At 51.8% G+C, this 27799-nt stretch overlaps 1 protein-coding gene across 3 annotated transcripts; it reads left to right on the plus strand.

Moving 5' to 3' along the window:
* The first annotated feature begins 356 nt into the window (after window positions 1-356).
* On the plus strand, window positions 357-27030 carry CDHR2 (cadherin related family member 2). Of its 3 annotated transcripts, XM_087815942.1 has the most exons (32): window positions 357-408; window positions 668-739; window positions 6074-6213; window positions 6362-6415; window positions 7618-7707; window positions 9461-9550; window positions 10056-10181; window positions 10262-10408; window positions 10492-10567; window positions 10667-10785; window positions 10861-11094; window positions 12092-12247; window positions 12331-12492; window positions 12991-13052; window positions 13525-13768; window positions 15681-15920; window positions 18286-18355; window positions 18493-19095; window positions 19925-19996; window positions 20403-20452; window positions 21820-21971; window positions 22120-22228; window positions 22317-22405; window positions 22832-22900; window positions 23007-23084; window positions 23179-23239; window positions 23327-23451; window positions 23995-24108; window positions 24190-24270; window positions 24545-24618; window positions 25199-25221; window positions 26920-27030. In XM_087815942.1, the coding sequence occupies exons 1-32, from the start codon at window positions 357-359 to the stop codon at window positions 27028-27030; spliced, it is 3945 nt and encodes a 1314-aa protein (XP_087672068.1). The 3 variants fall into 3 exon arrangements, with proteins under 3 accessions (XP_087672068.1, XP_087672067.1, XP_016052626.2); XM_087815941.1 differs by lacking the exon at window positions 25199-25221 and having other exon boundaries at window positions 24545-24602; window positions 26893-27030; XM_016197140.2 differs by lacking the exon at window positions 25199-25221 and having other exon boundaries at window positions 24545-24602; window positions 26896-27030.
* Window positions 27031-27799: the final 769 nt, after the last annotated feature.

Raw genomic sequence — 27799 nt, forward strand, 5'->3', positions numbered from 1 at the left:
GCCTTGGCTTCATATTGCACCTCAGGAATGAGATTATGCTTCTAATGTGCTTGGATTAGTGCCTGTTACCCAATGGGCTCTGAGCTCTGAAGTCAAGTTCAAGGTCAACCTCAGGCTGGGGCTCTGGACCAGGCTCAGCTACCCTGTTCGCCTCTTTGGTTCCCTCCGACTCCCCTTTACCATGGAAAACCTGGAAAATGGGTGGAGGGTGATGGTGACCTGGGGGAAAACCGCTGAGTGGTGACGATGGGTGGGCCTGGGTCAGACCCACACAGATGCAGGCCCACTTAAGGAGGAAGGCCTGGGTACAGGTGCTCCTTCTGTGATGTCTCTTCCTCCAGGTCCCTCCAGACGTGATGGCATGGCCATGGCTGTCCTGCCTACTGCTTCCTGCCCTTGTCATGTCTGGTGGGTGTCTCCCTTCCCCTCCCCTAGCAGCACTAACCTGGGGACCCTCAGCAGAACCCTCCAGAAGAGAGGGGCTCCCTCTTCAGTGAATATCCAGCTTCTATGACCCAGCCCCCTGGTTGGCTGCCCTGGGGAAGTCAGGGGAGGAATCCACACCCAGGAGGGTGAGCTGGACTGAAGGTTGGGCTCCCACGGGGCCAAATAGGGGTTCACGCTTCACAGGGGTGTTCCGATATTCCAGTTTTCTGTGTCCCTACAGTGGCAGCCAATGTGGCTCCTACGTTCCTGCCCAACATGACATTAGTGACCCTGCCTGAGGACCTACCCGTGGGTAAGTAACTATCTCCTGTGTCCAGACTGGGCCAGGCCCTTACCCACAAGCGGGTCCCAGGGGCTGCCATGTGGGCTTGCTCCCCACCCTGCAGCTCCAGGGCATGGCATGGGGCAAAGGCGGTCTGAAAAGAGTTTGTTCCAGAAGTTTGTTTTCGCCTCTTCAGCATTTGGGTCAAGGACCCTCCCAAAGCCTCAGGTAAATCCAGACTCACACAAGAATGGTCCTCCTGTTTCCCTTCTCTTTTTGTCTTTCTGGTTTCCCCAAGGAGAAAGCACCCATTGGTCCCAGTATTTCTCTTACACCTCTCGCACTGGCTAATCTCCCTCCACCCCTCCCTTTTTCCCCCCTCAAACAAAGAGAGAGCAGTTTGTGGTTCAGAGCCCCTCACCCCATTGCACCAGAAGTTAACACCTTCGCTTTGCTCTTATGGCCTTTGTAGACTTACCTTGTATCTATAGCAAGTAAGATGGGTTTCCCATTTACAGTAGTGACCTAATGATTGTTTTCAAAATAAATGCATTTACGTGAAATAGTAAGTTGATTAAAAGAAGGGTCATAAATAATGAGATGTGGAGATGGTGAAGGTCATGGTGGTGTATAAGAGTGAATGACATTTGGGAAAGATTGTTTCCGGTGATGCCATAAGGCTTGGACACCAAATTCCCAGTGGGTAAGATAGGGGCTGGGGAAGCAGAAATGATAGGTGACTGTATTCATTGGGTGAGCTGTGCATAATACACCCCCAAAACAGAGGTGTTAGTAAGGTCGGGGCCTATTATTCTATGACACAGCAGTCTAGAGCTGCAAGGTCAGGGCTGTTCCTCAGGATGTCCGCTGCTCCACCTTCCTTCCCTGGGGTGTGGCCCTCATCTACATGATCTAAGGTGGCTCATACCGCACCTCATTCCAGCCAGCTAGAGGAGAAAGGACCAGCAAGGCCCCTCCCTTTCTCATAGGATTGGCTTCAGGTTTTACACTTACTTCTGCTCACATCTCAATGGCTACAATGTAGTCACATGCCCACACCTAGCTGCAAGGGAACCTGAGAAATGTGGTCTTTATTCTGGTTGGCCGTGTGCTTTGCTCAAAATCCAGGTTTTTATTACCTTGAGAGAAAGGGGGTGTGGATATTGAGGGACATTTTACAGTCAGCAGAGTCAGAATTGGGATCCTAGGTAGCTAAAGCTACCAGATGAAGCAGAAGACTGCGTCAAAGGAGCCTACCCAGAGTCTACCCTGGGATTCAAAAGCCTCATTATGGGCACAGAGGAAAGGATGGGGGATGTGCATTGCAGCCGTGAAGGCCACGTCCATTTGGGTGTGGTTGCCAGGACAGCAAAGTCTACTAAGGTTTATATTAGAAAAGGTTTAAAGCCCAGGATGAGGGAGGTGATAGTCTCATTCATTACACTCTGAGATGGCACAATCTTCCCTGGAGGACTGGGCTGAGGTTAAACTACTTTAATATTTATTAACGTACTTTGTAGAACAGAGAAGTAACATAGACATGTTAATGATATTTACATATATATTCATAGTTGTTTGGTCATATATAACGCCCCTCCACCCCCACACACCTTCAGATAAATGTTACAAATATATGTAACCCAAATGCCCTCAAGATCTCCTTTCTCCAGGGTAACCAACCCTTTAATATTTAAATTAAACAGCTTGAGTCCCCATCCCAGTTTCAGCTGCTGCGCTTGTGAATGTTCTTTTGGAGGTTGTGGCTTAAATATTGTTCCTTTACTGAAGGTCTGGGGAGAAGGGAGGAGATGATAGCACTTGGCAGGAAGCCAGTACTCACTGTCATCAAGGGATGCCCACTCTGGGTCAGGCTCCCTGCCCCCTGCCCGCCTCCTCCCACCCACCCCGGGCTCCTCCACGCCCCCCCCCCTGCAGTCTCCTGGGAAACTAGTCACTGTATTTTTTAGAGCAACGCGCCTCCCTCCTTTTCAGCCAGACCAAATGAGGGCCTTTTGCTCTTTTATAACCACATGGCTGCTCCTCACCAAAGACCAACTTCCTCCTTCCTGAGATGAAGTCTACCGCTCTCTTGCAATGTGAAAGCATTTCCAATTAGATTTTTAAAAAATGTTATTTAGGCTTTTTATTTCGAAGTACAGATTTCCCCCACTGTCCAAAAGTTGAGTGTTCCTATGAAAACTTTCCTAAGCCAAAATGGCATTAAGCAAAGCAGCAATTATCATTAGTTTATATGGAAAATTTTTTGAGCATTTTCAGACCCAAAATTCAATGCATGTACAGTGTCTTTATTTCGTTATCATGATCAAAACACTTAATTACGTCCAGTTTTATTTAGCATCACACCCTTACGAACTCTCTTAGGCTTTTCTGACACCTTAGGACACATCTTGCTAATAATGCACAGTATAAACCAAGATAGAGCACAGATGCTCACAGACACAGCTCAAAGCTGCGGGCCTGGCGCTGGGGTGCCGAGTGTGGCTCCCGGGGGGAGCCCGCGGGCCTCTCGCTGTGGGGTGCGCGCTGCCTCTGTCATGGCTGCTGCAAAACACACGCTGGACGCAATTTCTGCTTTTCGCCTTTTTCCATGAAAGTGAAAACCCTCCTCAGATTTCCTTAGGTTGCAAAAATAAGTACTAAATGTAGGTTTTTCATAAAACGGAAGTGGCATAAGGCAGACTTTGGAAGAGCAGGGGACGCCTGTGTAATATAAAGCATACTGGATTCCACGTAATCACCACGGGATCAGGACTCAGGACGCTGCCAACACCCCCAGTCCTCTCTCCTGCCCCCTTCTAGTCACTCCCCATCCTTCCTCCTTGCACAAGACTGGTGTTCCTGACACTGACACTGTGCAATAGTTTAGCGTTGTCAGACAGACTTTTAAAAAATATCTAGAATTATGATGCTTTAAATGTCAACTTCAGTTTAGTGACAAACATATATAATTCTTTTTAAAAACTTTTTTCTTTATTGTTGAAAGCATTACAGATGTCCCCCCTTTTCCCCCCATTGAACCTCTCCACCAGGCAACCACCCCCACCCACCCAGGTCCTTTCCACACTATTGTCTGTATCCATAGGTCATGTATATATTCATCTAAGGTCACTGGTTAATTTATCTCCCCACCACTCCCCACCCCCACCTTCCCTCTGAAATTTGTCCAACTGCTCCATGCTTCTATGTCTCTGTATTTATCTGTTCCTCAGTTTATTTTGCTCATTAGATTCCACATATGAGTGAGATCATGTGGTACCTGTCTTTCTCTGACTGGCTTATTTCGCTTAGCATAGTACTTTCCAGTTCCATCCATATTGTCCCAAAGGGTAAGAGATCCATCTTTTTCACAGCTGCATAGTATTCCATGGTATAAATGTCCCACAGCTTTTTTATCCACTCATCTACTGATGGGTAGTTGGGTTGTTTCCAGATCTTAGTTATTGTAAATTTCACTGCTAAATATGTTTTATTGATTTCAAAGAGAGGGAGGGAGAGGGAGAGAAAGATAGAAACATCCATGATGGGAGTCATTGATGGGCTGCATCATGCAGGCCCCCCACTGGGGATCCAGCCCTCAACCCGGGCATGTGCCATGACTGGGACTCGAATGGTGATCTCCTGGATCATATGTCAGTGCTCAACCTCTGAGCCTCACTGGCAAGGCCATATATAATATTTAATATACAAAGACCTACACTATATATTTTATTTTTGTAGCTCTTATTGATTTGTTTTTTACAGTTAATTTTTTTCAAGCAGATGTTTTAAAAAGCATTTCCTCCCTGATACATCTTTCTATCCCCATGGACAAATGTATACAGATAAGGATTTACACCCACCCACCACCTCCCTTATTTCCTTAGGTGTAAGGGCCACATCTGCTTGCATTTTGACATTTCTGAATCAGGATATGCCTTATAATTGAGCTAGTCACTTAATACAGAGTGAACCCTCCTAAACAAAGCAGTGATTAAATTGACAATGTGTCTTATACCCAAGGAAACATAATGCAGACATTGACATCTTTTTAGCAGAACATTGCCCAGGTTGTCTTCCTGGAGGAGGGGAGCTTGATGGGGAGGGACTGTGACCAAGTTTTTCAAGGAGTTGTTGAAGAAGCTGGGACTGCTTGATCAAAGAAAAGCAGACTTGGGCACTCTGCCAAGCCTGTCCCTGAAGGGCTGTTGAGGGCAAGAGGAGGTGAGCTGGTTCTCTGAGACCCTTAGGGAGCTGGGCTCATGACTGCATGCGACTGTTGTGGCATTATTGCCTTTGTGGGCCCCTTTCTCCAGAAAAATAAATTAAAATTACATTTTATGACCACATTGGTGTGAAGACAAATATCATGTAGGCTGGACCCATGGGTGGGAGCTCTAGGGAAGTACATTTTGAGAAAATGGAGAAAGTCCTTGCTAATGAACAGCTATCCAACAATGGGCACTGGAAGTGGTTGAGCAAAGGTTGGATGTGATAAAAGAGGTGAGGCTGGGGGAGCAAGTGTGGATTTGATGAATGTCTTAGAAGTTTCTTTCAGGCTGGAAAGAAGATGACCTTGGGATTTTTAAGACCCCCAATACTCCCAGCCCCTGCTAGGCCCAGGGGTGTGCTCTCTGGGGGCACAGTGAAAGAGTTAGGGCTCCTGGAAGGCCAGCAGCAGATGCTCACTTGAGCAGAGTGTCCTGGCAGGTTCTGGGCAAGCTCTCAGGCTGAAGGGAAGACTTAGAAGGGGCTCAGGCACCTCCTGAGGGTTTTCAGCAGCCCCCCACTCTAGGATGCATCCAGCTGTTGCAGCTAGATACCTTAACTCCAACCATCTTTGGTCTTCTCTCAAGGAATTCCAGTAGGGCAGGTCCTGGGGCCAGACCAGGGGAGGGGGGAGATGCCTGGGTAACAGCGCACTTTACTGATTCTAGTGCAGTTGGGGTCATTCTTCCAAAGGAAAGCAGGATGCTGTGATCAAAAGGTCGTTGAGCCGGGCCAGTATGGCTCAATTGGTTGAACATGGTCCCATGCACCAGGAGGTTACCAGTTTGATTTCTGGCCAGGGCATATGACTGGGTTGCTGGCTCGATCCCCAGTGAGGGGTGGGTGGGAGGCAGCCAACTGATATTTCTCTCTCTCTCTCTCCCTTCTTCTCTCTGAAATCAATAAAAACATTTAAAAAAGCAACCACCAAACCTGACACCCATGACCGCAGAGACCAGAGCCTTGGGGGAGGGGGAGGTCCCAGATTTCTGGGAGCAGAGAAGTCAGGTCTCTTAGCCCAGATTCATGGGCAACTTGGCCAGGCCAGCCATGAAAGAGGTGGCTGTGGCCCCTGGATATTCCCTGTCCTACCTCCAGGTGCTGAGGCCTTCTGGTTGGCAGCCAAGGACTTGGACCAGGACCCTCTGACCTATGGGATTAGTGGCTCCTACGCCTACTTCTTCTCTGTCACCGCCAACACTGGGGAAGTGAAGCTGGCCAGCTCTCTGGACTATGAGGTAAAGGGCGGTGGTCTGGGAAGGCCCGTGAGGGGGACAGGGAGACAGGGAGGGCCCTGGGAGCTGGTGTCCCGATGGTGAGTGCCCTGGCTGTGCTCTCACCCTGAGCTGGGGCTTACCTTGGGATCCTTCCCTCCTCCCAATGCAGACACTCTACTGGTTCGCAGTTAACATCTCCGTGAACGACGGTCACAACAACCCAGTAAGTCACTGTGGGGTGTGAGTGGGGGGTTGGTCCAGGGATCAGAGATCAGGGGACAGGGGTCTACTCCTGACTGGGTCCCCCACCTTAAATAAGCAGAAAGAGCCCCAGTTAACAAAAAAGAAAAGAATGTTTATTTTTATCAAAATTTTACTGTTACCCTTTTTGTTATACACTATTACAAAGATTTTAATATTTTTATTAATTTACTTAAATTATATAAAAACATTGTTTATATTATAAATGTAACTAATTATATTAATTAATATACATATTAATAAAAAACAAATGCCAAATACCTCCCTAGCCAACTTCTCTGAGATGGTCATTTTCAGCTCCTTTGGCCTAATGTGTTGGTATCGACACTCCTATTTCTAAGTACCACAGTGTCTTGTGTCTGTGAAAGCTGAGGGGTTTGTTTTTAAAACATATTTCCCAAGCCCCATCATTTTAAAAAATCATTTCAATGACTTGGTTATTTATGAATACATTCTCTTTGTAAACACCTCGAAAACTGCAGAGAAAGGGCAAGTCCCCTCAGGCAGCCCTCCAGCCCACCCCCAGCTGAAGTGTCCACTTCCTCCGTGTTCTTTCATGCCCCCCACGTGTTCACGCACACATATGCATCCGCAGAAGAAAGGCTGTCGTCTTTTGTGCCTTTTCAGAAGCCCACATGGATCCTCCTGCACGTATTGTCCTGAACTGTCTTGTCCACTCAGCTATCAGTTTGGAGCTGGTTCTGTGTCTGTGCTCGAGCCCTAGTCTCTTTACTGCCTCTGTTCCAGGGTGGGGACCAGACACGGTGCTTTAGCTGGTCTGTTCTGATGGACATTTAGGTTGTCAACAGCTTCACACCATGGCAAACAAAGCTGAAATGACAATTCTTGTAATAGGACAGGCGCATTTTAGATTTTTAAAAAGTGACTGAATGATGTCTGCAATTTACACTCACACGGTTCAGTAAATGCGGAGAGAGAGAAAGCAAACAATGGGCAAACCTGCATGGAGGGAATGAGAGGTCTTGGTGCTACACTTGCAACTTTTGTGGCATTTGAAATTATGTCAAATAAAAGGTCACCCCAAACATCGCCTAATTATCTACCTGAGAAACTATGTCAACTTGCTCTCCTGCCCAGATGCTCCCCACTTTGTTTCCCCCCAAGCCCACCTTTTCCAGGCTTACCTGGGCTTTCTCCTCACAGGTGCAGAAGGAATTTCAGGTGATCGTGGAGGACAGAAATGACAACGCGCCTGTTTTCCAGAACACCGATTTCTCCACCAACATCAGCGAGGTAGCATCTGCCTTAATGGGGTGTGTGTGGGGGGAGCAGCCAACAGGGGGTCCAGGGTTGGGAAGAGTACCTGCTAGAAGGGGTGGCTGCAGGAACCAAATCCAGGGATTGCAACCCCACGAACAATAGGCACAGCAACATTTGGCAAGTAATTGGACTGGATTGGAATTCTTTCAATTGTAAGAAGAAGAAAAAAGAGTTGCTTTTTTTACGTATCTGAAAAACTTAAAGGTACCTCTAGATTCAGGCATGGCTGGATCCAAGGTATTCAAACCATGTGACCAACAAGAGATTTCCCTCCACCTTTCAGCTCTGCTTCTCTTGCTGCCTCCATTCTGGGGCAGGGGAGCAGTTCTCCCTTGTGGTGATAAAAGTGTCCCTAGAAGCTCCAGGCTCGCATCCCACCAGTTTGGTGACTTCGACAGAGACTGTCTCTCAGTGGTCCCAACCAAAGTCTCAGGGCTGACTCTCATTGGCCCATTTTGGGTCATGTGGGTATGGAATGCTCTGATTGGCTAGGTCTGCATCATAGGCCTTTGCCTCTAGTAAGGAGAGGCAGCCTCATTTGAACTGCATAGGTGGGGAGAGGGTCCCCAGGGGTCCCTGAGCAGCAAACGACACCACTCCTGAATCTTCATTACCACGTGGCTGTGAAGATCCATGAGGTTAGGTCTCCACACACCAGAAACGAGGCTGGCGAGGTCCAGACAGCTGTGATGGAGCACACACATGCACCAGGCACTGCCTTCGGCGCCAAGGATATCTGGTGAACAAGACAGACCTGGTTGCCCACCCTCGGCAGCTCTCATTCTAGTCAAGAGCACAGACGCTAATCAAGGAAACATTAAATAAGCAGGGTTTTTCAGATGGTGCAAAGCTTTGTGGGGCTCATAAAACAGGACTAAGTGAGAGGAGGTGACTGGGGAGGGGCCTGCTTTAGGTTGAGCAGCCATGAAAGGCTTCTCTGAATAAGTGAATCTGAGCAGAGACCTACACAGCAAGAAGAAGCTGGTTATAGAATGCTCCAGAAAAAGATGTTCCAGGCAGGGGAACAGCAGATGCAAGGGCTCTGACATGGGGATGAGCATGGAGTGTTCTAGGCATAGCCAGGAAGCCAGTGTGGATGGAGGGGGGAGGGGGAGGGGAAGGTGAGATCAGAGATGTGGGAAGTGGCCCGACTGTGGAGGGTTATGGAGGCAGCATGGGCCGTATTCTGAGTGGAATGGGGAACCAGTGTGTTTTTAGCACAAGAGCTATGTAGTCTGATTCATAATTTTCAAGAATCTCTTTGGCCACTATATGGAAATAGTGAGGGTGTGGACAAGAATTGCAGGGCCAGGTCCCAGGCAGCAAAAGCGTCCTAAAAGAAACTTCCAGCTCTGCAGGGTGCTGCCTGGAACCTATAGCTGTAGGTTATAGAGAGCCCACAGGGATGTCTGATCAGGGGAGTGACACATCCTGGGTTCTGGAGTGATCACTGCAAATCAGAAGCCAGCTCAAGTGGTGTGGAGGCTGCATGGGGAGAGGAGGAGTGGAGGGGGGACATTGTTCCCTGTCTCTCCAGCTGCCTCCAGAGGCCCAGCACAGTTGAGAAGGAAAAGGGAACATCTGTGGAACATTGAATTTCAGGCCCTGGAAGGTGCTGTCCTTATCCCACAGTTGGGGACACTGAAGGTTAGGGTGGGGGTGTGATGCACTCAGGCGTGAAGGAGATGGATTGGAGCTCAGAGGTGATGAGTCCCTTGTTACACAGACCCTGCCAGTCGGCTCCCTGGTGTTCTCGGTGCTGGCTACAGACAAAGACACGGGGTCTGCAGGTGTTGTGAAGTACTACATAGAGGAGGTGAGTGCGGGAGTGTGGGCCCCTCCACCCCTCATGGCCACCAGGGCCAGCATGGGTACCTGCTGAGGACAGGACCCTCTTCTCACCCTCTTGCCCTGGGCACTGTCTGGGCCTTTACTGAGTCCATGTCACACCACCGGGTAGAGGAGATCAAGGCTCGGAGAGGTCCAGGTTCTTGTCCAAGGTCACACAGACCAGAGGGGTGCGACCCCAGTTCTCATGAAGACAGATTTGCTAGCTGTAGCTCCTGTTTATGAGCACCCACTACTTGCCTGATGCATACCTTAGCTTGTGTGACCCTCTTTTCAACCCACTGAGGCAAATATCTGAGCTCACTTCCCAGAGGAAACTGAGGTTCAGAATCTGAGGTTCAGAGAGGTTTAGTGACCTGGTGAGGGTTGCAACGCTGGTTAACGGCAGAGCTGGGATTCAACTGCAAGTCTCTCAGAGCAGGTTTTGGGGGCAGGGCTGTTGGGGAGCTTGGCCTGACTGTGCTCTGCCTCAGGTCATCCCGAGCACAGACGACAGCAAGTACCTCTTCAGTATCCTGCCCAACGGCTCCATCATTCTCAATGGCAGCCTCAGCTACAACAACAAGAGTGCCTTTTACCAGCTGAAGCTGAAGGCTTGTGTGAGTGGGGGCGCAGGCACAGCGGGGGACTGGGACACGGGGACTGTGGCCCCCGCTCATGGAGGCTTATCTTCCCGCAGGACTCAGGGGGCATGTACAACAACAGCTTCATCACCAGGTGTTCTTTACCTGTCTTCCTGTCCTTCTCTGTGATCGACCAGCCGGACCTGGACCCTGAGTTTGTCAGGGAGTTGTACTCGGCCTCTGTGGCTGAGGACGCACCCCAGGTGTGCCGGGGACCTGCGGTGGGGCCTGGGTGGAGATGAGAGATGGGAAGAGGGTCTGGGCCATTGACCATGTCTCCTTGCAGGGAACCTCAGTGCTGAAGGTGGAGGCTGTGGACAGAGACAAAGGCATCAATGACCTGATGATCTACACCATCTCCAGTGAGAACTAGGGTGGCCCCAGGCTGGGGATGGGGTCAAAGAAGGGGTAGGGGCCCATCAAAGCCACTGAAAAGAGCTGCTTCTGTTGCCTCTTGCCAGACTCCACAAGGCCTGGCTGGTTTGACATTGGGGAAGATGGAGTGATCAGGGTTAGCGGCTCCCTGGATCGTGAGCAGCTGTTGGAGGAGGAGAGTGAGGAGGTGCATGTGCAGGTCACGGTGAGTGAGGTGTCCACCACCCCTTCCCACCCTCTCTCTCTAACCTCTGACCTCTGACCTCCACTCTGCTCTCAGGCCACGGAGGTGAACCTCAATATCTATGGGCAGAAGGCCAAGGTGAGCATATGGGTCACGCTGAGAGTGACAGACGTCAATGACCACAAACCTGAGTTTTTCAACTGCAGTCTCCCAAACTGCGCCTTCACCCCGCAAGAAGCCCAAGTCAACTTCACGGGCTCTGTGGATGAGCACTCCTCCACCCGCATCCCCATCGATGACCTCACCATGGTGGTCTACGACCCAGACAAGGCAGGTGCACCCAGCCGAAGGGTGGCATGGGCAGGGGGAACAGTGGGAGGTGGCTGGGGGAGGGGAGCACAGAGTAACTTGTAGAGCGAGGTACCATGGTGCATGGTGGGGGGTGAGTGATGGGTGATGGTGGTGCCGATCATGAGTGGTGGTAAAAATCAGAGTTGTTGGGGGATATTTGGAAATGTTGGGGGATATTGTGCTGGTAGGTAGTCTTGTGCTTAGGGTGATGCTAAGTATTGGTGAACAGAAAAGTAGTTGGATGGAGGTTGATACTGGATGCTGGGTAATATTGAGTGGAATACAGCTTTTGATGGTGTTGAGAAGAGGGTGGTGATGGAGGTTCCAGTTAGGGGTGTTGGGTTGGCACTGGGTACTGGGAGATGTGGGCAGTGTTGAGTGCAGGGGGTCTGAGTGAGTGTTAAGTTGTAGAGCATTCATAAGTGGGGGGTTACTTGGGTGGTACTGAATGATGAATAACTATGGATAGTGTTTGGTTGTATTTGGTGATATTGAGTTGGTACAAGATGTAGAGTGGAGGGTGATATTGGGTGGTGGTAGCTGGATGGATGTGTTGAGTTGTTGGTGGTTGGTGTTTAGTGGAGTGGAGGCTGGGTCAGTAATGGGGTGATGCTGGGTATTGGTGGTGTTGGTGTTGGTATGAGCGGTGAAAGGTGGTGAATGGTGGCTGGTAAGGAAGGCTCATTGCAATGCTTCATGAGAGTGGTGTGCGTGTGTCTGGGCTCCATCTCTGCAGCCCAGACCTGGGGCCCACATAGCCTAGAGAATTCTTCTGACAAGTCTACATTTCCAGGGACTAGTGACCAGCCCAGTCTCCCAGGGCCCTTGTACCTCAGTTTTTTTGAGACCATCCCTGTCCTGGGACCTCAGTGAGAGGGTTTCCTAAGGCAGGGACCTGAGGCCAGGGACTTGGGGGAAGATGTGGGTAAGTGTATTGCAGCAGGTTGGGTCCTTACTATACAGCCCACCTCTACAGGGCCTCAACGGCACCTTCCTGCTGTCCCTGAGGGGCCCCGATGCCGCAGCCTTCAGCGTCTCCCCTGAGAAGGCGGCAGGTTCAGCCGATGTACAGGTGCTGGTGAAGGACCCAAGGCTGGTGGACTATGAGAAGCAGACGGTGATGCTGGTGCAGGTAAGGGGCCTTCTGGGGCACTGGAAAGCTCAGGCCATGGGGCGCTCTGGTGTCAATGCTGCGGCCTCCTTTCCTGTCCTCAGGTTGTGGCCACTGACTTCGTCAGTAAGAACTTCTCTGTCGCCTTGGTGACCATCCAGCTTAGAGACATTAATGACCATCGGCCCGAATTCCCTGAGAGCCTGTACAACCTCAGTGTCTTAGAGCACAGTGCAGTCGGCTCTGTGGTGACCAACAGCATCCATGTGAGTGATGGGGGCCAGGCCGGGCCAGGCTGGGAGACACGGAGGGCAGACCAGGGCGATGGCTGAGGGAAGGAGGCGCAGAGTAGCTTGTAGAGCGAGGTGCCACAGTGCGTGGTGGAGGGCGAAGGTGGTGCCAATCTTATGAGCGGTGGGTGATATCTGGAAATGTTGGGGGATGTTGCGGGGTGGGTAGTCTAGTGCTCAGGATGATGCCAGGTATTGGTGATAGGAAGGTAGCTGGGTGGAGGTTGGTACTGGATGCTAAGTAATATTGGTGGCGTTGAGGAGAAGGTGGTCTCCATGTCATCTGAAACCTTGGGTCTTAACAAGTGTGCATGCACGCCTGAGTGTGTGTGGGGGACGTCTAGTGTGAATCTGTGTCGGGGGTTCTCCCTTTTTGTCAGGGAGCAGGAAGTCCTGTCCCCATCAAGTGTGGAGTTGGCAGTGAGTGCCATCGCTTCTGAACAGTGTGCCATTGTCTGTCCCTCTGCCTCACAGGCCTCAGACCCAGACACGGGCGAGGGGGGCCGCATCACCTACAGCCTGCTTCCAGGGAATGGGTAAGGCCTCAGGGCGGGCAGGGGCTGTGCAGGGCAGCCAGATAAAATACAAGACACTTGGTTACGTTGCGATTTCAGATAAGCAAAGAATAATTTTTCTTTTAATCCTCACGGGAGGATATTTTTCCCTTTACTTTTCAGGGAGAGCGGAAGGGAGAGACAGAGAAACATTGACGTGAGAAAGGCACATTGATTGGTTGCCTCCCGCATGCACCCTGACTGGGGCCGGGGCTCGAGCATGCAACTGAAGTACATGCCCTTGGCTGGAATCAAATCCGGGACTCTTCAGTCCACGGGCTGATGCTCTAACCACTGAGCCACACTGGCCAGGGCAATGAATAATTTTTTTTAGTATAAGTAGGTTGCAAATATACCATGAGATATGGTACAATATTTTCCATTGCTTAGTTGAACTTCAAATTTAAGTGGGCATCCTATCTTTTTATTTGCTCGATCTGGCCACCATGCACAGGGAAGATATCTTTAAGGTGGACCCAGAGTCAGGGACAGTGACGGTGAGAAACAGCACGCTGTTGGACCGGGAGAAGCAGGCCGTGTACTACCTCACGCTGCAGGCCACCGATGGCGGGAACCTGTCGTCCTCCACGAGGCTAGAGATCCATGTGCTGGACATCAATGACAACAAGCCGGTGGTCAGCGGCTCCTATAACATCTTTGTGCAGGAGGAGGAGGGCAATGTCTCCATAACCATCCAGGTACAAGCTGGCCTGGATCTAGTGGGTGGGACAGAGGGAAGAGCACCAAGCTTGGCTCTGTAGTCATGCTGGCCCTGTACTGACATCTGGGCTTTGCTGTGCGGCCATGAGGAAGTCATTCAGCCTCTCTGGGCCTCTGTTTCCTCTTCAGAATAATGAGGGCAACCTTACTACTTATTCCCAAGGTCACTGGGGGAGTAATGAGATAATGTGTGTAAAGTGCTTGGCACAAAGCCCTCAAAAACATACTGCTCTTTTAAATTCAGGCCTCTGCCTTATTCCAAAAAGGATCTGAGGTGGCTTAGGTTCAAAAGTAAGATAAGAGTACGGAAGAAATAAAGAGAGAGAGGAAATAAGGATGGTACTGTTAAAGGGCACAAAGGTAGATCTAGAACCCAGAGCCACACAATTGCTAGAAATAGGCTGAAAATTCAGTTCTGAGCTTCCTAATGGCCAAAGCAAAAAAGGAAATGAGATCAATGACTGGGTTCAATGAATATATGAGATAAAAACCCGCTATTGGCTCTAGAGAAACCCCTAAGGGAAGCTTCTCCCCTGAGTCATCTGAATGGGGGTCTTGTGAGAAGCAGGTAACCAGGTCATCAGAATAACACACATGTGGCCATGGAGTCCTCCCATCTTTTCGGGGCTGTGTGGTTTCCAGAGCACGTTCCTATCCCTGATCTCCTGACAGACTTGTGAAGCAGGTGATCTAATGGTCCGCATTTCACAGAAGAAGAAAACTGAGACCCAAGGAGGTTAAGTGACCTTTTCTGTTGTTGCATAGCCAGTAAAAGCAGTGCTGGGCTGGAGGTCAGACATCCTTGCCCTGCCTTTCTTCCCTGCTCCTTGATGCTTCTCACCCTGGTCTGCGAGCATCTTGGGCAGGAGCATGTCAGATCTGCTGCTGTAACCATGGTGCCCAACATGAGCCCTGGGAGGCACTTGGTGAAGTAGCTGACTTGAGTTCAGAGTGCTGAGGGATGAACAGATGGGGTAAGGCTTTTGGAAAAACCACCTCTGGTTGTCTACACAGGAGGCATTTAATATACAAGATTCCAATAGAACTGAAATGAAGATCTGAAGATGGAAGGGAGGAAGGGGAAAGAATTGGTTCCAAGTTAGAGTAGCCCAGCTCTGGATTCAAAACCACATTTATTGAACACCTACTATGCATCAGGCCCTTTGCTGGACCCCAGGTTTTCTGAGATGAATCCATTATAATCCTGTCCCAGGTGACTCTCAGTTAGGGGAGGGCACTGGACAGTAACCCATGGTGTCACTTATGCTATGTTGAAGGGAACATAGGGATCACGGAGGCCCAGTGGAGGCACCAACCTGGCCTGGAGTCAGGCAGAGAAGGTGAAAAGCCATTCAGGGTGAGGGGACAGCATGTGCAAATGCCCAATGGCAGGGAAGAACCTGTTGTACTTTCTGTGCTGGATCACTCTGAAGGCAAATCAAGCATGTGTTCAGGACCCTGGCAAGACAGGAACACATATAGTCATCATGAGAAAATCAGAATCTTGTTGACTTCACTCTTGTTTTGTGTTTGTTTAAACTTTGACTGTCTATAATATACTTCCCCCATGACCCCCTCCCCACTAGAATATGAGCTCCATAAGGGAACTGCCTTGATCCCGGCTCTAGTCCTAGTGCCTAAAACAGGGCCAACATATTGTGGGTTCACAGTAGACACTTGTAGAATGAATGAATGACCATCTCAGATGCTCTTGCAAGCTGTTGTCTGACCCAGAAACTGAGGCTGGAAGATTGGCCAGCATCTCACAGATTCAGACCCAATTACTGCCCTCATGGGCCAGCGCTGGATGGGGAGGCTGGGCTGAAGAGGTGTGGCTGGAGGGCCAGGTAGCACCTGAGGGTTGACGCCCAACTCTGCTTATCCGTGTAGGCTCACGATGACGACCAGCCAGGCACCAACAACAGCCGTCTGTACTTCAGCCTGCTGCCCGGTCCCTACAGCCGCAACTTCTCAGTGGACCCTGACACAGGGCTTCTCAGAAACCTGGGGCCCCTGGACAGAGAGGCCATTGATCCCGCCCTGGAGGGCCGAATTGTGCTGACTGTGCGTGTGTCTGACTGTGGAGTGCCTGTCCTCAGCACTGAGGTCAACGTCACCATCACTGTGGAGGTAAGGCCTGGCTTAGCCAGGGGCAGAGGGTTAAGATGGGCCTTGTTTTGGGGGGTTCCCAAACAGATGGTCAGCTCCCCAATTTCCCCCAGCTCGAGTTACATTTCTGCCCTTTGCAGCACGGCGGGTAAGAGAGCTCTGAAGCCAGGCTGATGGGTTCGAATCCTGGGTCCCTGTTGTGTGGCTCCAGGCAATTACTCGATCTCTCTGTGCCCTGAGGTTCCTCATCTGTGTGAGGATGAAAAGAACGTCAAGTGGGTTAAGGAATGGAAAGTGTTTCCGAGTGCCTGACCCGTAGGAGGCACTCAGTGAGCACAGTATAAGCTCTGATTACCATTCACAAACTTGCCTGAATTCTCCCACCCCCCACCGCCATTCAAGGGCAAAGAGAAGTGGCAAAAATAAGCATTTATGATGTCTACTGCACAGCTGGCCCTGCAAGGTAGTGATGGCTATTACTTTATTGATCAAGAAACTGAGGCACAGAGAGGTTGAGTAGCTTGCCCAGGGCCTCAAAATGAGGTTTTGAACCTAGTCTGTCTGGGTTAAGGCTGCAACCAGCCCACAGGTCTTCTTACTTTAGAAAAGCATTGTAACATAGCAGCGCAATTTACAATAGCTAAGGTCTGGAAACAGCCCAAGTGCCCATCAGTAGATGAGTGGATAAAAAAGCTGGGGGACATTTACACCATGGAATACTATGCAGCTGTAAAGAAGAAGGATCTCTTACCCTTTGGGACAGTATGGAGGGACCTGGAGAAAATTATGCTAAGTGAAATAAGCCAGGCAGCGAAAGACAAACATCACATGATCTCACTTATATGTGGAATCTAAAGATCTTAATAAGCTGATGAACAGAATAGATTCAATGACATGGAAGCATGGATCAGACTGACGAATGTCAGAGGGATGGAGGAGGGTGGGTGGGTGAAGGGGGAGTGAGTAACCAAAGAACTTATATGCATATATGCACAACCCAAGGACACAGACAATGGTGGGGAGAGGGACTGGGGTGGAATGGGTCATTGGGGAGAAAAAGGGATGTCTGTAATATTTTAAACAAAAATAAACAAAAAAAAAAAAAAGAAAGAAAAGCATTGTAACAAATGTGCACCTTGACTACGTCCGTGATGTGTGGATGGAGCCCCCTCAGGTGTCCAGTTCACAGCCTGCACAAGGTTACAGAGCAACCTTGTGTTCCCTTGGGTTGGGAAGTGCCACTTTCCTACAAGGATCAGAGTGATACCTCAGGGAACATGGAGAAACAGAAGCTGAATTAGGGCTTGTCAACTGCCCTTAAAATAGAAGTGGGCCACAAAGAAGGAAGGAAGCAGCACTGTATTCAGTCAGTAAGTAGGTCCTTGCATAGCCATGAGCTAGTCCTCACTATGGCCCTGTGAGCCCATTTTGCAGATGAAGACATTGAGGCCCAAAGAGGTCAAAGTCACACTCGAGGCAGAGGTGGGGCCAGATTTGACTCACAGCTGTGCTCTTACCCACTCCTGCGAGTTAAGAGTTAGGAAGGCCACGAGAAGGCAGCTGGCCATGTGCATTGAGCCAGTCACGCCATTTCTGGGAAATAGCCATCAGAAAACAGGTCTAGTTAAGTGGGGACGGGGAGCTTTGTTTTTAAAGATATTCATTCTACCGTTACTTAGAAAAAGCTGAAAGCAAAAGCAGGAATCTATGGGCTACCTGGGGGAGGGCTGGAAAAGCCAAGGACACCCCAGCACACCCGTGTCAGGGGTGAAAGTGGCAGGAGCAGTTGGCTGTATGCTCTGCCAACAGTGGCAACACTGCATGGGGCAGCCGGCACTGGAGAGGGAAGGTGAGAACAGAAACAGGGAGAGAATGAGGCAGGACCAGGTGTCAGCCCTGGCAGGTGTCTGAGCAGAGAGGAGTGTCGAGTGTTGTGGGGTTGGCTGAGGGCAGGAGAGGCAGGAGGAAAGGGGACGAGGGCCTTGGTGGAAACACGGTGGTATCAGTGCCAACACAATAAATCGGAGAGATGTGAGTCAAGCTGGGCCAGACAGGGACACAGGGGGACTAGGAAGCATCCTTCCAGAAGACAGGGCCTAAGACAGCTCTGAGCTGCGGTGAGAGCAGCAGAGAGGAGGCAGGGCTCCCTGAAAGTGTACCACTAACTTCAGAGGGCCCGCCCCAGGCTTCTGAGCCTCAGGGGGAGACCTAGGCTGCTTCCATCCTCTCGAAGCTGTTTCCTCATCTGTGAAGTGGGCAGTGCCCTCTGAGATCACAGTCTAGGCCTCGGGCTGGAGGAAGTGTTGGTTTCTCAGACTGGCTCTGGGGGAAGCTGAGCCCGGGGCGCTTCTGAGGCCCCTAGACTCAGATCTGTCCCTGTCTGCAGGACATCAATGATAATGTGCCCATCTTCAACCAGTCCAACTACATCTTCCTTGTGAAGGAGAGAGACCCAGGTAAGTCCTCTCTGGGCCAGGCTGGGCATGGGGACTGGGGCCCACTGTGGCATATGACCCCTCCAAGGGAGGTGGGAGCAGGGGAGGCCTCCAGTGGTCAGGCCAGGGGCCCTGGGAACTCTGCCCCTCTGCCGCAGGAGTGCTGGTGGGCGTGGTGAAGGCCTCGGACGCAGACCAGACGGAAGCCAACAACCGCATCAGCTTCAGCCTGTCGGGGAGCGGCGCCAACAACTTCATGATCCGAGGCTCGCTGGGTTCTGGGTGGGCTGAGGGCAGCCTTTGGCTGCCCTCAGATGTGAGCCTGGACTATGAGACCCAGGCGTCCTTCAATCTGACAGTGAGTGCTGAGAACCCAGGCCCCCAGGGAGCTGAGGCCACAGCAGGAATCTTTGTGCGTGTGCAGGATGTCAACGATGAGCCACCCACCCTGAGCCCGGCCTCGCTCCAGGGCATCCGTGTGGCTGAGAATGGCTCGCAGCATGGCCTGGTGGCTCGGGTGGTCGCCTTGGATGTGGATACTGATGCCCAGCTGGAGGTGCAGCTTGTGAACGTCATCTGTACCAAGGCCGGGGTCGACGTGGGCAGCCTGTGCCACGGCTGGTTCTCTGTGGTGGCCAATGGCTCTGTGTTCATCAGTCAGAGCAAGGCCATTGACTATGAGACCTGTGACCTGGTCACGCTGGTCGTGCGGGCCTATGACCTCACAACGGACCCCCGCTTCCAGGCCTACAGTGACAATGGTGAGGTGGCCTGGCATGTAGGGCTCGGCAGGCTGCAGCATAGGGGCTGTGGGAAGGAGCCCTGGGCTGGAACCTGCAAGGTCTGGGTTCAAATCCTGGCTCTAGCTCTTACCAGCTGTGTCACCAGGAAAGCTGTGACACTTTCCCAAGCTTTATTTTCCCCATCTGTCAGGTGGAATTGGGTAGTAGGTTGGCTGTGCAGATCAAATGAGAACAGGCATGTAAAGCATTTAGCACGGTGCTTGGCACATAGCAAGCATTAACACTATAATTTTGTGAAGTAGTATGAAGGACACAGTGCACTTCAGAGTCAGGCATGTACTTTTGTCCCGTCTTTGACCCAAGTAGCAAAATAACCACATTAATAGCTGGCATATACTTAGTCCTTACTTCAGCCAAGGGCTATGCCAGTCACCTGGTAAGTATTTCTTCAGTTCACTCCCACACAGTCCATGAGGTAGGTGATCCCTGTACAATTTTATAATGAGGAAACTGAGGCACAGAGTGGGAGGTTCAATAACATAGCTTACACAGCTAGTAAGTGTCAGTATAAAGTGGTTCGGTGACATATACCTGGGTTGGGCTCAATCCCAGCTCACTGCTCTGGCTGTGTGACTGTGGATATGTTGCTTACCCTCTCTGAGGTCTGGGAAGGATACTCCCTCCCACAAAGGCCAGAGGAGACTGAGTGGGCGTCTCAGGTCAGGAACAGGGGAAGGAACTGAGTGCGGGTGCATGGGAGCGAGGTTGCTGGGAACATGGTTGAGGCCCAGGCTTTCTGGGCGAAGCCTTTGCCTAGAGACCAGAACCACTCAACCTTGTTTCCTAGGAAGCCTCCCCATCACCATCGAGGACATAAATGACAATGCACCCTATTTTCTGCCTGAGGATAAGACTTTTGGTAAGTAGAAACTCTGTCCTTCCCTGCCCCCAGGACTACCTTTGGACAACTCTCATAGACCCTCCTTAGACCCCAAGTGGGCCCTTAGAAAGGGAGGAAGGCCTCCAATCCTGCCTCTCCCCCGAGGTTCCAACAGGAGGGGAGACCTGAGTGTTTACCCCAGCTCTGCCCCAATTCATATCTGTTCTTGGACCAGGACTTCCCTCTCTGGGTCTGAGTTTCCCCATCTGCACAATGGGAGATGGATGACCTGCTAACTAATGGCTCAAGGGTAGTTGTTATGGGAGTCTCTGGTGGTGGAGAGGTTGTGGGCAGGTTTCGGGAAATAAGCTAAACTTGTGGTGAGCACTAGGCCAGGTGGGCACTGGCTCTGACCCCATTGACACCTTTCTACCCACACTTGTAGTGATCATCCCAGAACTTGTGTTGCCCAACCAGCAGGTGGCTTCTGTCCGGGTAAGTCCTTGGCTCTAGACTTTGTCAGTCACATTAACCCAGAAAACAGAGGGCCAAGGCCTTCAGGCCTTTGAGCAGCCCCCTAAATGTTTTAACAATGGAAAGGAAATTTATTGACTTCAACATATGAAAAGAAAACCCCAGAATGGAAATGAACACCTGCCTAATTGATATGATTAAACTCCATTCATTGTTAAATTTAGTATTCATAAAAATTTCATGACCATAAAAACCACTTGCAGGCTAGATTTGTCTCACTACACAGGATTCTTGAGTATTAGAGAGAAATCAACTGTACATTAAACAGGTTTCTTGTCGTTAAATAATTTCCAGAGCAACATCAGAAAAATACTCAATTCTTTATGATGTTGGATGTGGGTATTTATTAGAGGGTGGTGGCTATGCCAAGCTGGGGTGAGGCCTCCCACATAGCCTGGGGCCTGGGGCCTGGGTCAGGCTGGGCCTCTTACTGACCTGGGGAGCCGCCATGCCTTTCTGGAACTCAGTTTCCCTCCTAGACAAGAAGCTGGCAGCTCCTGGCAGTGGCCTCTAACCCAAAGGCAATGGTATCTGGGTGCCACTTGCTGTGCTTTGGAAAGGACGTGGGTGTAGGAGATAGACGGCCTGGCCTGCCCCACTTAGAGCTGTCTTTGGTAGGACAGGGCCTCTCTCAGAGCCTCAGTTTCCTCCCAGAAAATAGGGATAGTAATTCTCCCTCTCTAGGTTCTTTCAAGCCTTAAACAGTTTTCCAGCCTTCAGCCAATTGCCTTCCAATGTCATGAGTCTGGCCTTGGCTTTGAATAATTTTCTTTAAATCAACTTTTTTTGGAAACTTAAACATCAGCTTGGGCTTCATCCTGAATACAGACATCAGTGGACTCGTGGTTCTGTGTGTTGGCTATATTTTTTTCTAAAAGGCACTAGAATAAATAAAAATATTTGTGCCCTCTCCCCTAGTCACTTCATGGTTCATTAGGGGAATTTGTACTCACATCAGTGAGCAATGAAATGAGGGCTCCAAGGGAAGGAGCCTGGCACACAGTAGGTGCTCAGGAAATCTGAGTGTTCCTGTGCTTGTGTGTGTATGTTTGTGTGCCATTGGGGGGTTGGTGGTGATGTGCAGGGCAGGATTTCCACCTGAAAGGGACTTTGGGTGGTAACCTGTTGGGTTGGGGGACCAGAGGGAGGGACTTGCCTGAACCTGCATTTGTTTAGAGCGTTTGCTCAGTTGGGGTGGCCTGTGGAAGACCAATAGAAATTATGCAGACCAGCCTTTCGGCCACCCTAGCTTCTGATTCCTGCTGGGGGTGAGGGGTCCCTGGCTTGGCCTGGCCTGGCCCACAGAGGTTGTCCACTCTCGCTCCCAGGCCAGAGACAATGACTCAGGGAGCAACGGGGCCATCGTCTTCTCCCTCCTCCAAGTGGACTTCATCGCCAAGGATGGGGTCGTGACCCCTTATCCGGGCTTCTTCCAGGCCTCCACCTCCTCGGAGGCTGACGTGTTCATTGGCCACATTGAGTAACTGCGGCAGCCCTGGATGGGGGCGGGGGGAGCCCAAAGGGGACCTCAAGTCAGTGAGTTCCCCATCCTCGGAAACGTACAAGTGGGTTCCAGAGGACTCCAGCTTGAGTTCCAAGGCTGAGTTGTGCCCTTTTACGTTCCATAGGCTGGTGACCAGCCTTGATTCCACTCTCCAAGGCACCTACCAAGTGACAGTCCAGGCCAAGGACAGTCCTTCAGTGGGTCCTGCCCAGGAAGCCATAATGACCCTGAATGTGAGCTTTGGGCCCTGCCTCCAGCCCCTGTGTCCTCTGCCCGCCCTGGGCCCCCGGAACCTCATCCCTCCCGCGCCCCCTCCCACAGCTCTTCACTGTGGACCAGAGTTACTGCTTGAGGCTGCAGTTCTCCAGAGTGAAGGAGGCGGTGGGCGCCAGCGTGACCGAGATTAAGAAGTAGGTCTGGGGAGCCTGGGAGGGGGCCGGAGGAGAGCACGGCCTGTGAGCCTGGTGCCTGATGAGGCCGACGACCTGGCCCAGACTCGCACTGTACCTTGGCCCCGCACCTGCACTTCCTCTCTGCATGTCCCCAGAAGCCTACGGGTGGCTGAGCGGGGAGGAACCTCAAGAGGGCTGTCGTGTACAGTTGCTAAGGCTGTGCCCGGCAGGAGGGCACTCTGCCTGCTAAGCTGCAGCCCAGCCCCAGGGGAAGGGCTTCCTCGTCTATTTACACAGCTGTGCTACTGCGCAGCCAGTGGAGCTGAGCAGGGCAAGTGCCCCTTTCTAGCTCACGCAATTCCTGATTCCACCGGCAGAGCCCTGGCCACAGGCCTCGTTTAAGCCCCCTACCCCAGGCGTCTGTGACACCTGCTCCCTTTGCAGGGCTCTTGCCCAGGCGACCAGGACTACTGTCTACATTGTGAACATTAAAGACATAGAATCCAACGCTCGGTGAGTGCCCGCAGGCCCAGCGGTTGGGGTGAGGAGGAGAGGCACCAGGAGGGGCCTGCTGGTGGCCCTAGGCTGCTGTTAACTCTTCCCCCCTGCCCCATCCCAGGGCCAGAGGCCGTTCCTACCTCGATGCCTACTTTGTCTTCCCGAATGGTTCGGCCCTGACACATGATCAGCTGAATGTGTGAGTGGGGCTGCCCTTGGGGTGGGCAGGAGGGTGACCAGGAAGCCCGGGGGATGCCAATGTCCCTCGGGCCTGAGCGGGGCTCTGTGGACAGGTTGATCCATGATGATGAGGACTCAATGACACAGCTGCTGCAGCTGGGACTCGTGGTGGTGGTGAGTGATGACAGGAAGAATGTAGTTGGGGAGTTGGGGGGCATGTATGTGGACCCTCAAGCCTCCTTCACACTCTTTCTTCTCCAGGGTGCCCAGGAGAGTCCGGAGTCAGACCTGCCGAAGCTGCTCAGTGCCGTCATCATAGGATTGGGAGTGGCTTTGCTGTTGGTCATTGTGATCATGACCACGACCCTCTTGTGTGTCCGAAAGAGGTGCTGTTCCCATCATCTTGTGTCTCCAGCCTCCCCCCCCCCCCCCCCCCCCCCCGCCGGGCCATTGGAAGGGAGGGGTTAAAAAGAGTTTGGGTTTAGGCATCAGGTATATCTGTATTAAATCCCCATTAACCTGTTGTGACATCTTCGGTAGGTCATCTCCCTTCCCTGAGCCTCAGTTTACTTATCTGCAGAATGGGCATGACACTAGATTCCTCAAAGCCCTCAAGGAAACAATGTACATCTCACACCCAGCAAGATGTATGGCATATAAAATGCATTTAATAAATGTTGTTTCCTTTACCTTTTCCAATACCTCTGCAGTCAGCAGCCACATCTGGATTTGATTTTAGGCCTTGCTACTAGTCAACTGTGTGGCCTTTGTCAAATCCTTTCCCTCCTCTGGCTATTACTTGTACTCTGCAAAATGGAGCGAATACTCTTACTTGCCAGAGTCATTGTAAAGTCACACTCCTAGGGCCTGCACTGGGCACACAGTGGGTGTGCAGGGAAAGTAGCGACTCCTTTTCTGGTTCCCCACAGCTACCAGCGGAAGCTTCGGGCTATAAAAGCTGCCAAGGAGGCCCGGAAAACAGCAGCAGGTGTGATGCCCTCAACCTCTGCCATCCCTGGGACTAACATGTACACCACTGAGCGGTGAGTGGGGCTCGAAGGATGGGTAAGAGGACCTACGGGGTAACTGAAGCACACGGCTGCTTGACGAGGCCTTCTCTCCAGGGCCAATCCCATGCTGAACCTCCCCACTAAGGACCTGGGCTTTGAGTCCCAATCTTCCACCAGCGACCTGGACAATCTCAGGTGAGCAGTGCCACTCACAGCCATGCTGGTTGGTGGTGGCAGTGATGGTGCTGGTGGTGGAGCTGGTGGTGATGGTAGTGGAGCTGGTAGCGATGATGATGGTGGTGGTGACAGAGGTGGTTGTGGTGACTGTGATGGTGGTGGTAGAAATGGTGATGATGGTAGTGCTGGTGCTGGTATGGTAGGGAAGGTGGTAGAGGCAGTGGTGGTTCTTGGCCACAGATAGGGAGGACTGGGCCTGCCAATTATCTGAATTCCATCATCTCCTCCACAGCCTCAACTCCCTGGATGACAACTCTGTGGACGTGGACAAGAACACACAGGAAACCAAGGCAAGATGGGGGATGAGTTGTTGCCTGGGGATTCTGACTTGGGGTCCTTCTCTGAAGGGGGGTGTGGTTCAGGATAGAGCTGAAGGGCCTGCTGCTGACTTGGGCATGGATGCTGCAGGCCCTGGGACACCTTATGGCTTTGCAATGGGGTCCAATCCTTGCTCCTCTACTGTTCACTGTGACCCTGTGTGGGTGACTTCTCCCTCTGGTTTTGTTTTATCACCTGTAAGTGGGGATCAGAACACTAACCATGCAGGGCTGTTATGAGGATGGAGTAAGAGTGGGTATAAAAACCACCTGGCACAAAGCAAGGGCTAAAATACCTGGTTCCCTGCCTTTATATCCCTTACATAAAAGCTGGCAGGGTGGGAGAAGAGGTCTGGAGGTGAGTATAACCTAGCAAAGGAGAGAAAGGCTCAAGTAAACAACAGTACCTTCATTTGTTCAATAGATTAGCTGGTTCTATTAGCTCAAGAGTTCACCCACCTGGGCTGCTGCTTGGACTCATATGGGGAGCTCTTTAGAAATACTAGGTCACAGCTCAGAGATTCTGATCTGATGGCTGAGGTGGGCCTGACATGAAGGTGTTGTTATAGCTCCTGGGGGTTCTCCTGTGCAGGCAGGATTGAGAAGCACGAGAGGGGTGGGTGGTGGGTCCTCTCCTTGAGAGGTGGGATGCCAGAACTGGGAGGAACTACCACCTGTCCTTCCCACTTTGAGAACCACCACTGGGGTAGAAGCTCTAAGGCCCACTGAGCTTTAATAGTCTGTGGCTGTGTGTGTGTGTGTGTGTGCGCGCGCGCACATGGGGGTTAGGTATCCCCTGCCCTCAGCTATGCCCTGCTCTCTGGAGGTCCCCACCCTTCCTTCAGTACTTAATTTTCCTTGAGGATGCCTTATGCGAAAGGACTTGGTCAACTAAAGCCTCTTGTGGGCATTAAAATACCAGAATGTTGCACAGGGACCTGGCTGTAACATGGAGGCCTCCTAACGGGATCCCAAGGATGGAGGTCATAGATGGCAATCCAGGCCACCAGGCAGTGGTGGAGGTCTCTGGGTAAACAGCTCATCTCTGGTTGAAGATGGTTTGAGGTGAAAACTCCAATGGACTTGTTTGGGGGTAACTGAGGCAGAAGGAAACAGTCTTGTCTGCCAGAGCTGGTGGTCAGGCAGCTGGCTCCTGCCAGAGGCCAAAGCTCACCCCCCAGAGGGGAGTGAAGTCAGGGGCCCTGGCAATGGGGTGCTGACTTGCCCAAGGTCAGAAAACTTGCAAGGCAAGTGCAGACTAGAACCCAGGTCTTCTGTCTCCAGGGCGAGGTAGCATTTTCCTGGGCTGCACCTTGCCAACAGCTCCTATGGGGGGTTAGTGGCAAGGGCTCTAGGGCGCACAAGGAGAGTGTTGAGCCTGACCTGGGATCCCTCAGATGTTCCACTGTTTACCAGGGACCAGAATAGCCCCAGTCTGAAAACGCCCTTGGAGGGCCCTAGGTGTGGTGCTGTTGGTGGTGGGCTCTACCCTGTGTTGTCTCTGCTGTGGAGCAGCTGAGCCTGGGGGCTGTTAGGCCTACCGAAGGGTTCACCTGTGAAGTGTGTGATTAGCTGTGTGTGTGTGTGTGTGCGTGTGTGCGCAGCATGTCAGGAAGAGGGGGAAGAAAAGGCAGGGCGATGTGAGTGCACGTGGCAATGAGTAGGGTGAGGCCCTGGTTGCACTGGCAGGAGGAGATGTCAAATTGAACCAGAGGCAGTGTTGTGCTGGGGACAAACTTTAGGGCCAGCAAGACCAGCGGCCCAAACCCTGCTCTGCCCATCCCTGGCCATGAGAGCCCTCCAAGCTTCAGTTTCCACATCTGTAAAATGGGGCACACAACTCCTCCTTCAGAGGATTCCTGTGGGTACTTCGGGTAATGGATAGACTGCACCCCCAGCACGGTGCCTGTCATGGGGTGCAGGTAACAGGAACTGTGCTGGACTGGCTCCTTGACACAAGACCCAGGGCCTGGTATTATTTAAGATGGCAGAACACCAGAGTGCTGCTGTGTCTGTGGATGGGGCACAGGCCAGAGTAGTCCCCCCATGTCCAGCCCTTCACTTGAGTCCATCTGACCTTCAGTGGCCAGAGCCATCTCTGGGACACAGCCAGAGAACTGAAGCCCCAAGAGGAGCAGGGTGGGACTCCAGCTAAGGAGCCATCTGGTTGTGTGTGCTTGAAGGCCCACCCACTCCCTTAGGGCCTGGAGATGTCACCCCATCGTGCCCCTGCCCTTCACACCTCTCCTCTTTCCCCCTACAGAAGGAGACCCTGCACAGCCTGATGGAGCCCGACACAGAGCCCCTGAGCACGGTGCTCTCAGGAAGGCAGGCGGGCACCGGTGGGCGGCAGCAGGAGCTGGCCTTCACCAACGCGGGCCTGGATACCACAGACCTGTGATGGGCCCCCACTCCTCTGGTCTACCTCGGAAGAGACCGTCTCCCCACAAACTACACCTGCCATCCCTGAAAATAATAATATATTGTGTTGCTCCGCTCCGTCCTGCTTGTAACCAATCACAGATGATGAGTATTGGGGGGAATTTTATTACCAATGTATACTGTGACAGTTTGTAGCCAAAAACCAGGGCCGGAGGAGTGGGGACAAGGGTACGGAGTAGTCTTCAGGGGCTTGTGGGGCTCACAGCACAGGGGATACGAGGGACTGGAGAGGGAGGCCTTTAAAGGACAATTGTGGTTGTAGAATGAGTTCTGCCCCCAATTCCCAAGACGAGATGTCACTCAGTCTTCCTGTGGCCCGAGACCTTCTGTAACCTCTGTTATCCCCAGACCTGTCTGAGACCCTCTGACCTTTCTGTAACCCTCAACGGCAGTGCCAGGGCACTCCTGCAGCCGCCTTCCCCCTCTGGGAATTGTAAAGAGTGTCCTGTGAGGATGGACATAGGGCCGGGGGTTGGGCCAGGTGCGGGGAGACAGGAATTGGGGATGGATGACTACCAGCATGCAAGAGATGCCTGGGCCATGGGGGCAGCCCTGGGGAGGGCACAAATTCACACACGCCCGGGGCCTCACATTCAGAGCCCTGTACACTGGGGCCTCACACACCAATCCTTGCACACTTGGAGCTTTTGCACACAGTGTCTCCCATTCTGGGGACCTGGCGGAACTGGCAGCCCACCAGTCTGGACATCTCAGGAGCCCACCTCGGC

Source organism: Miniopterus natalensis, chromosome 4 (assembly GCF_054644295.1).
Source record: "Miniopterus natalensis isolate mMinNat1 chromosome 4, mMinNat1.hap1, whole genome shotgun sequence".
Classification (NCBI taxonomy): domain Eukaryota; kingdom Metazoa; phylum Chordata; class Mammalia; order Chiroptera; family Miniopteridae; genus Miniopterus; species Miniopterus natalensis.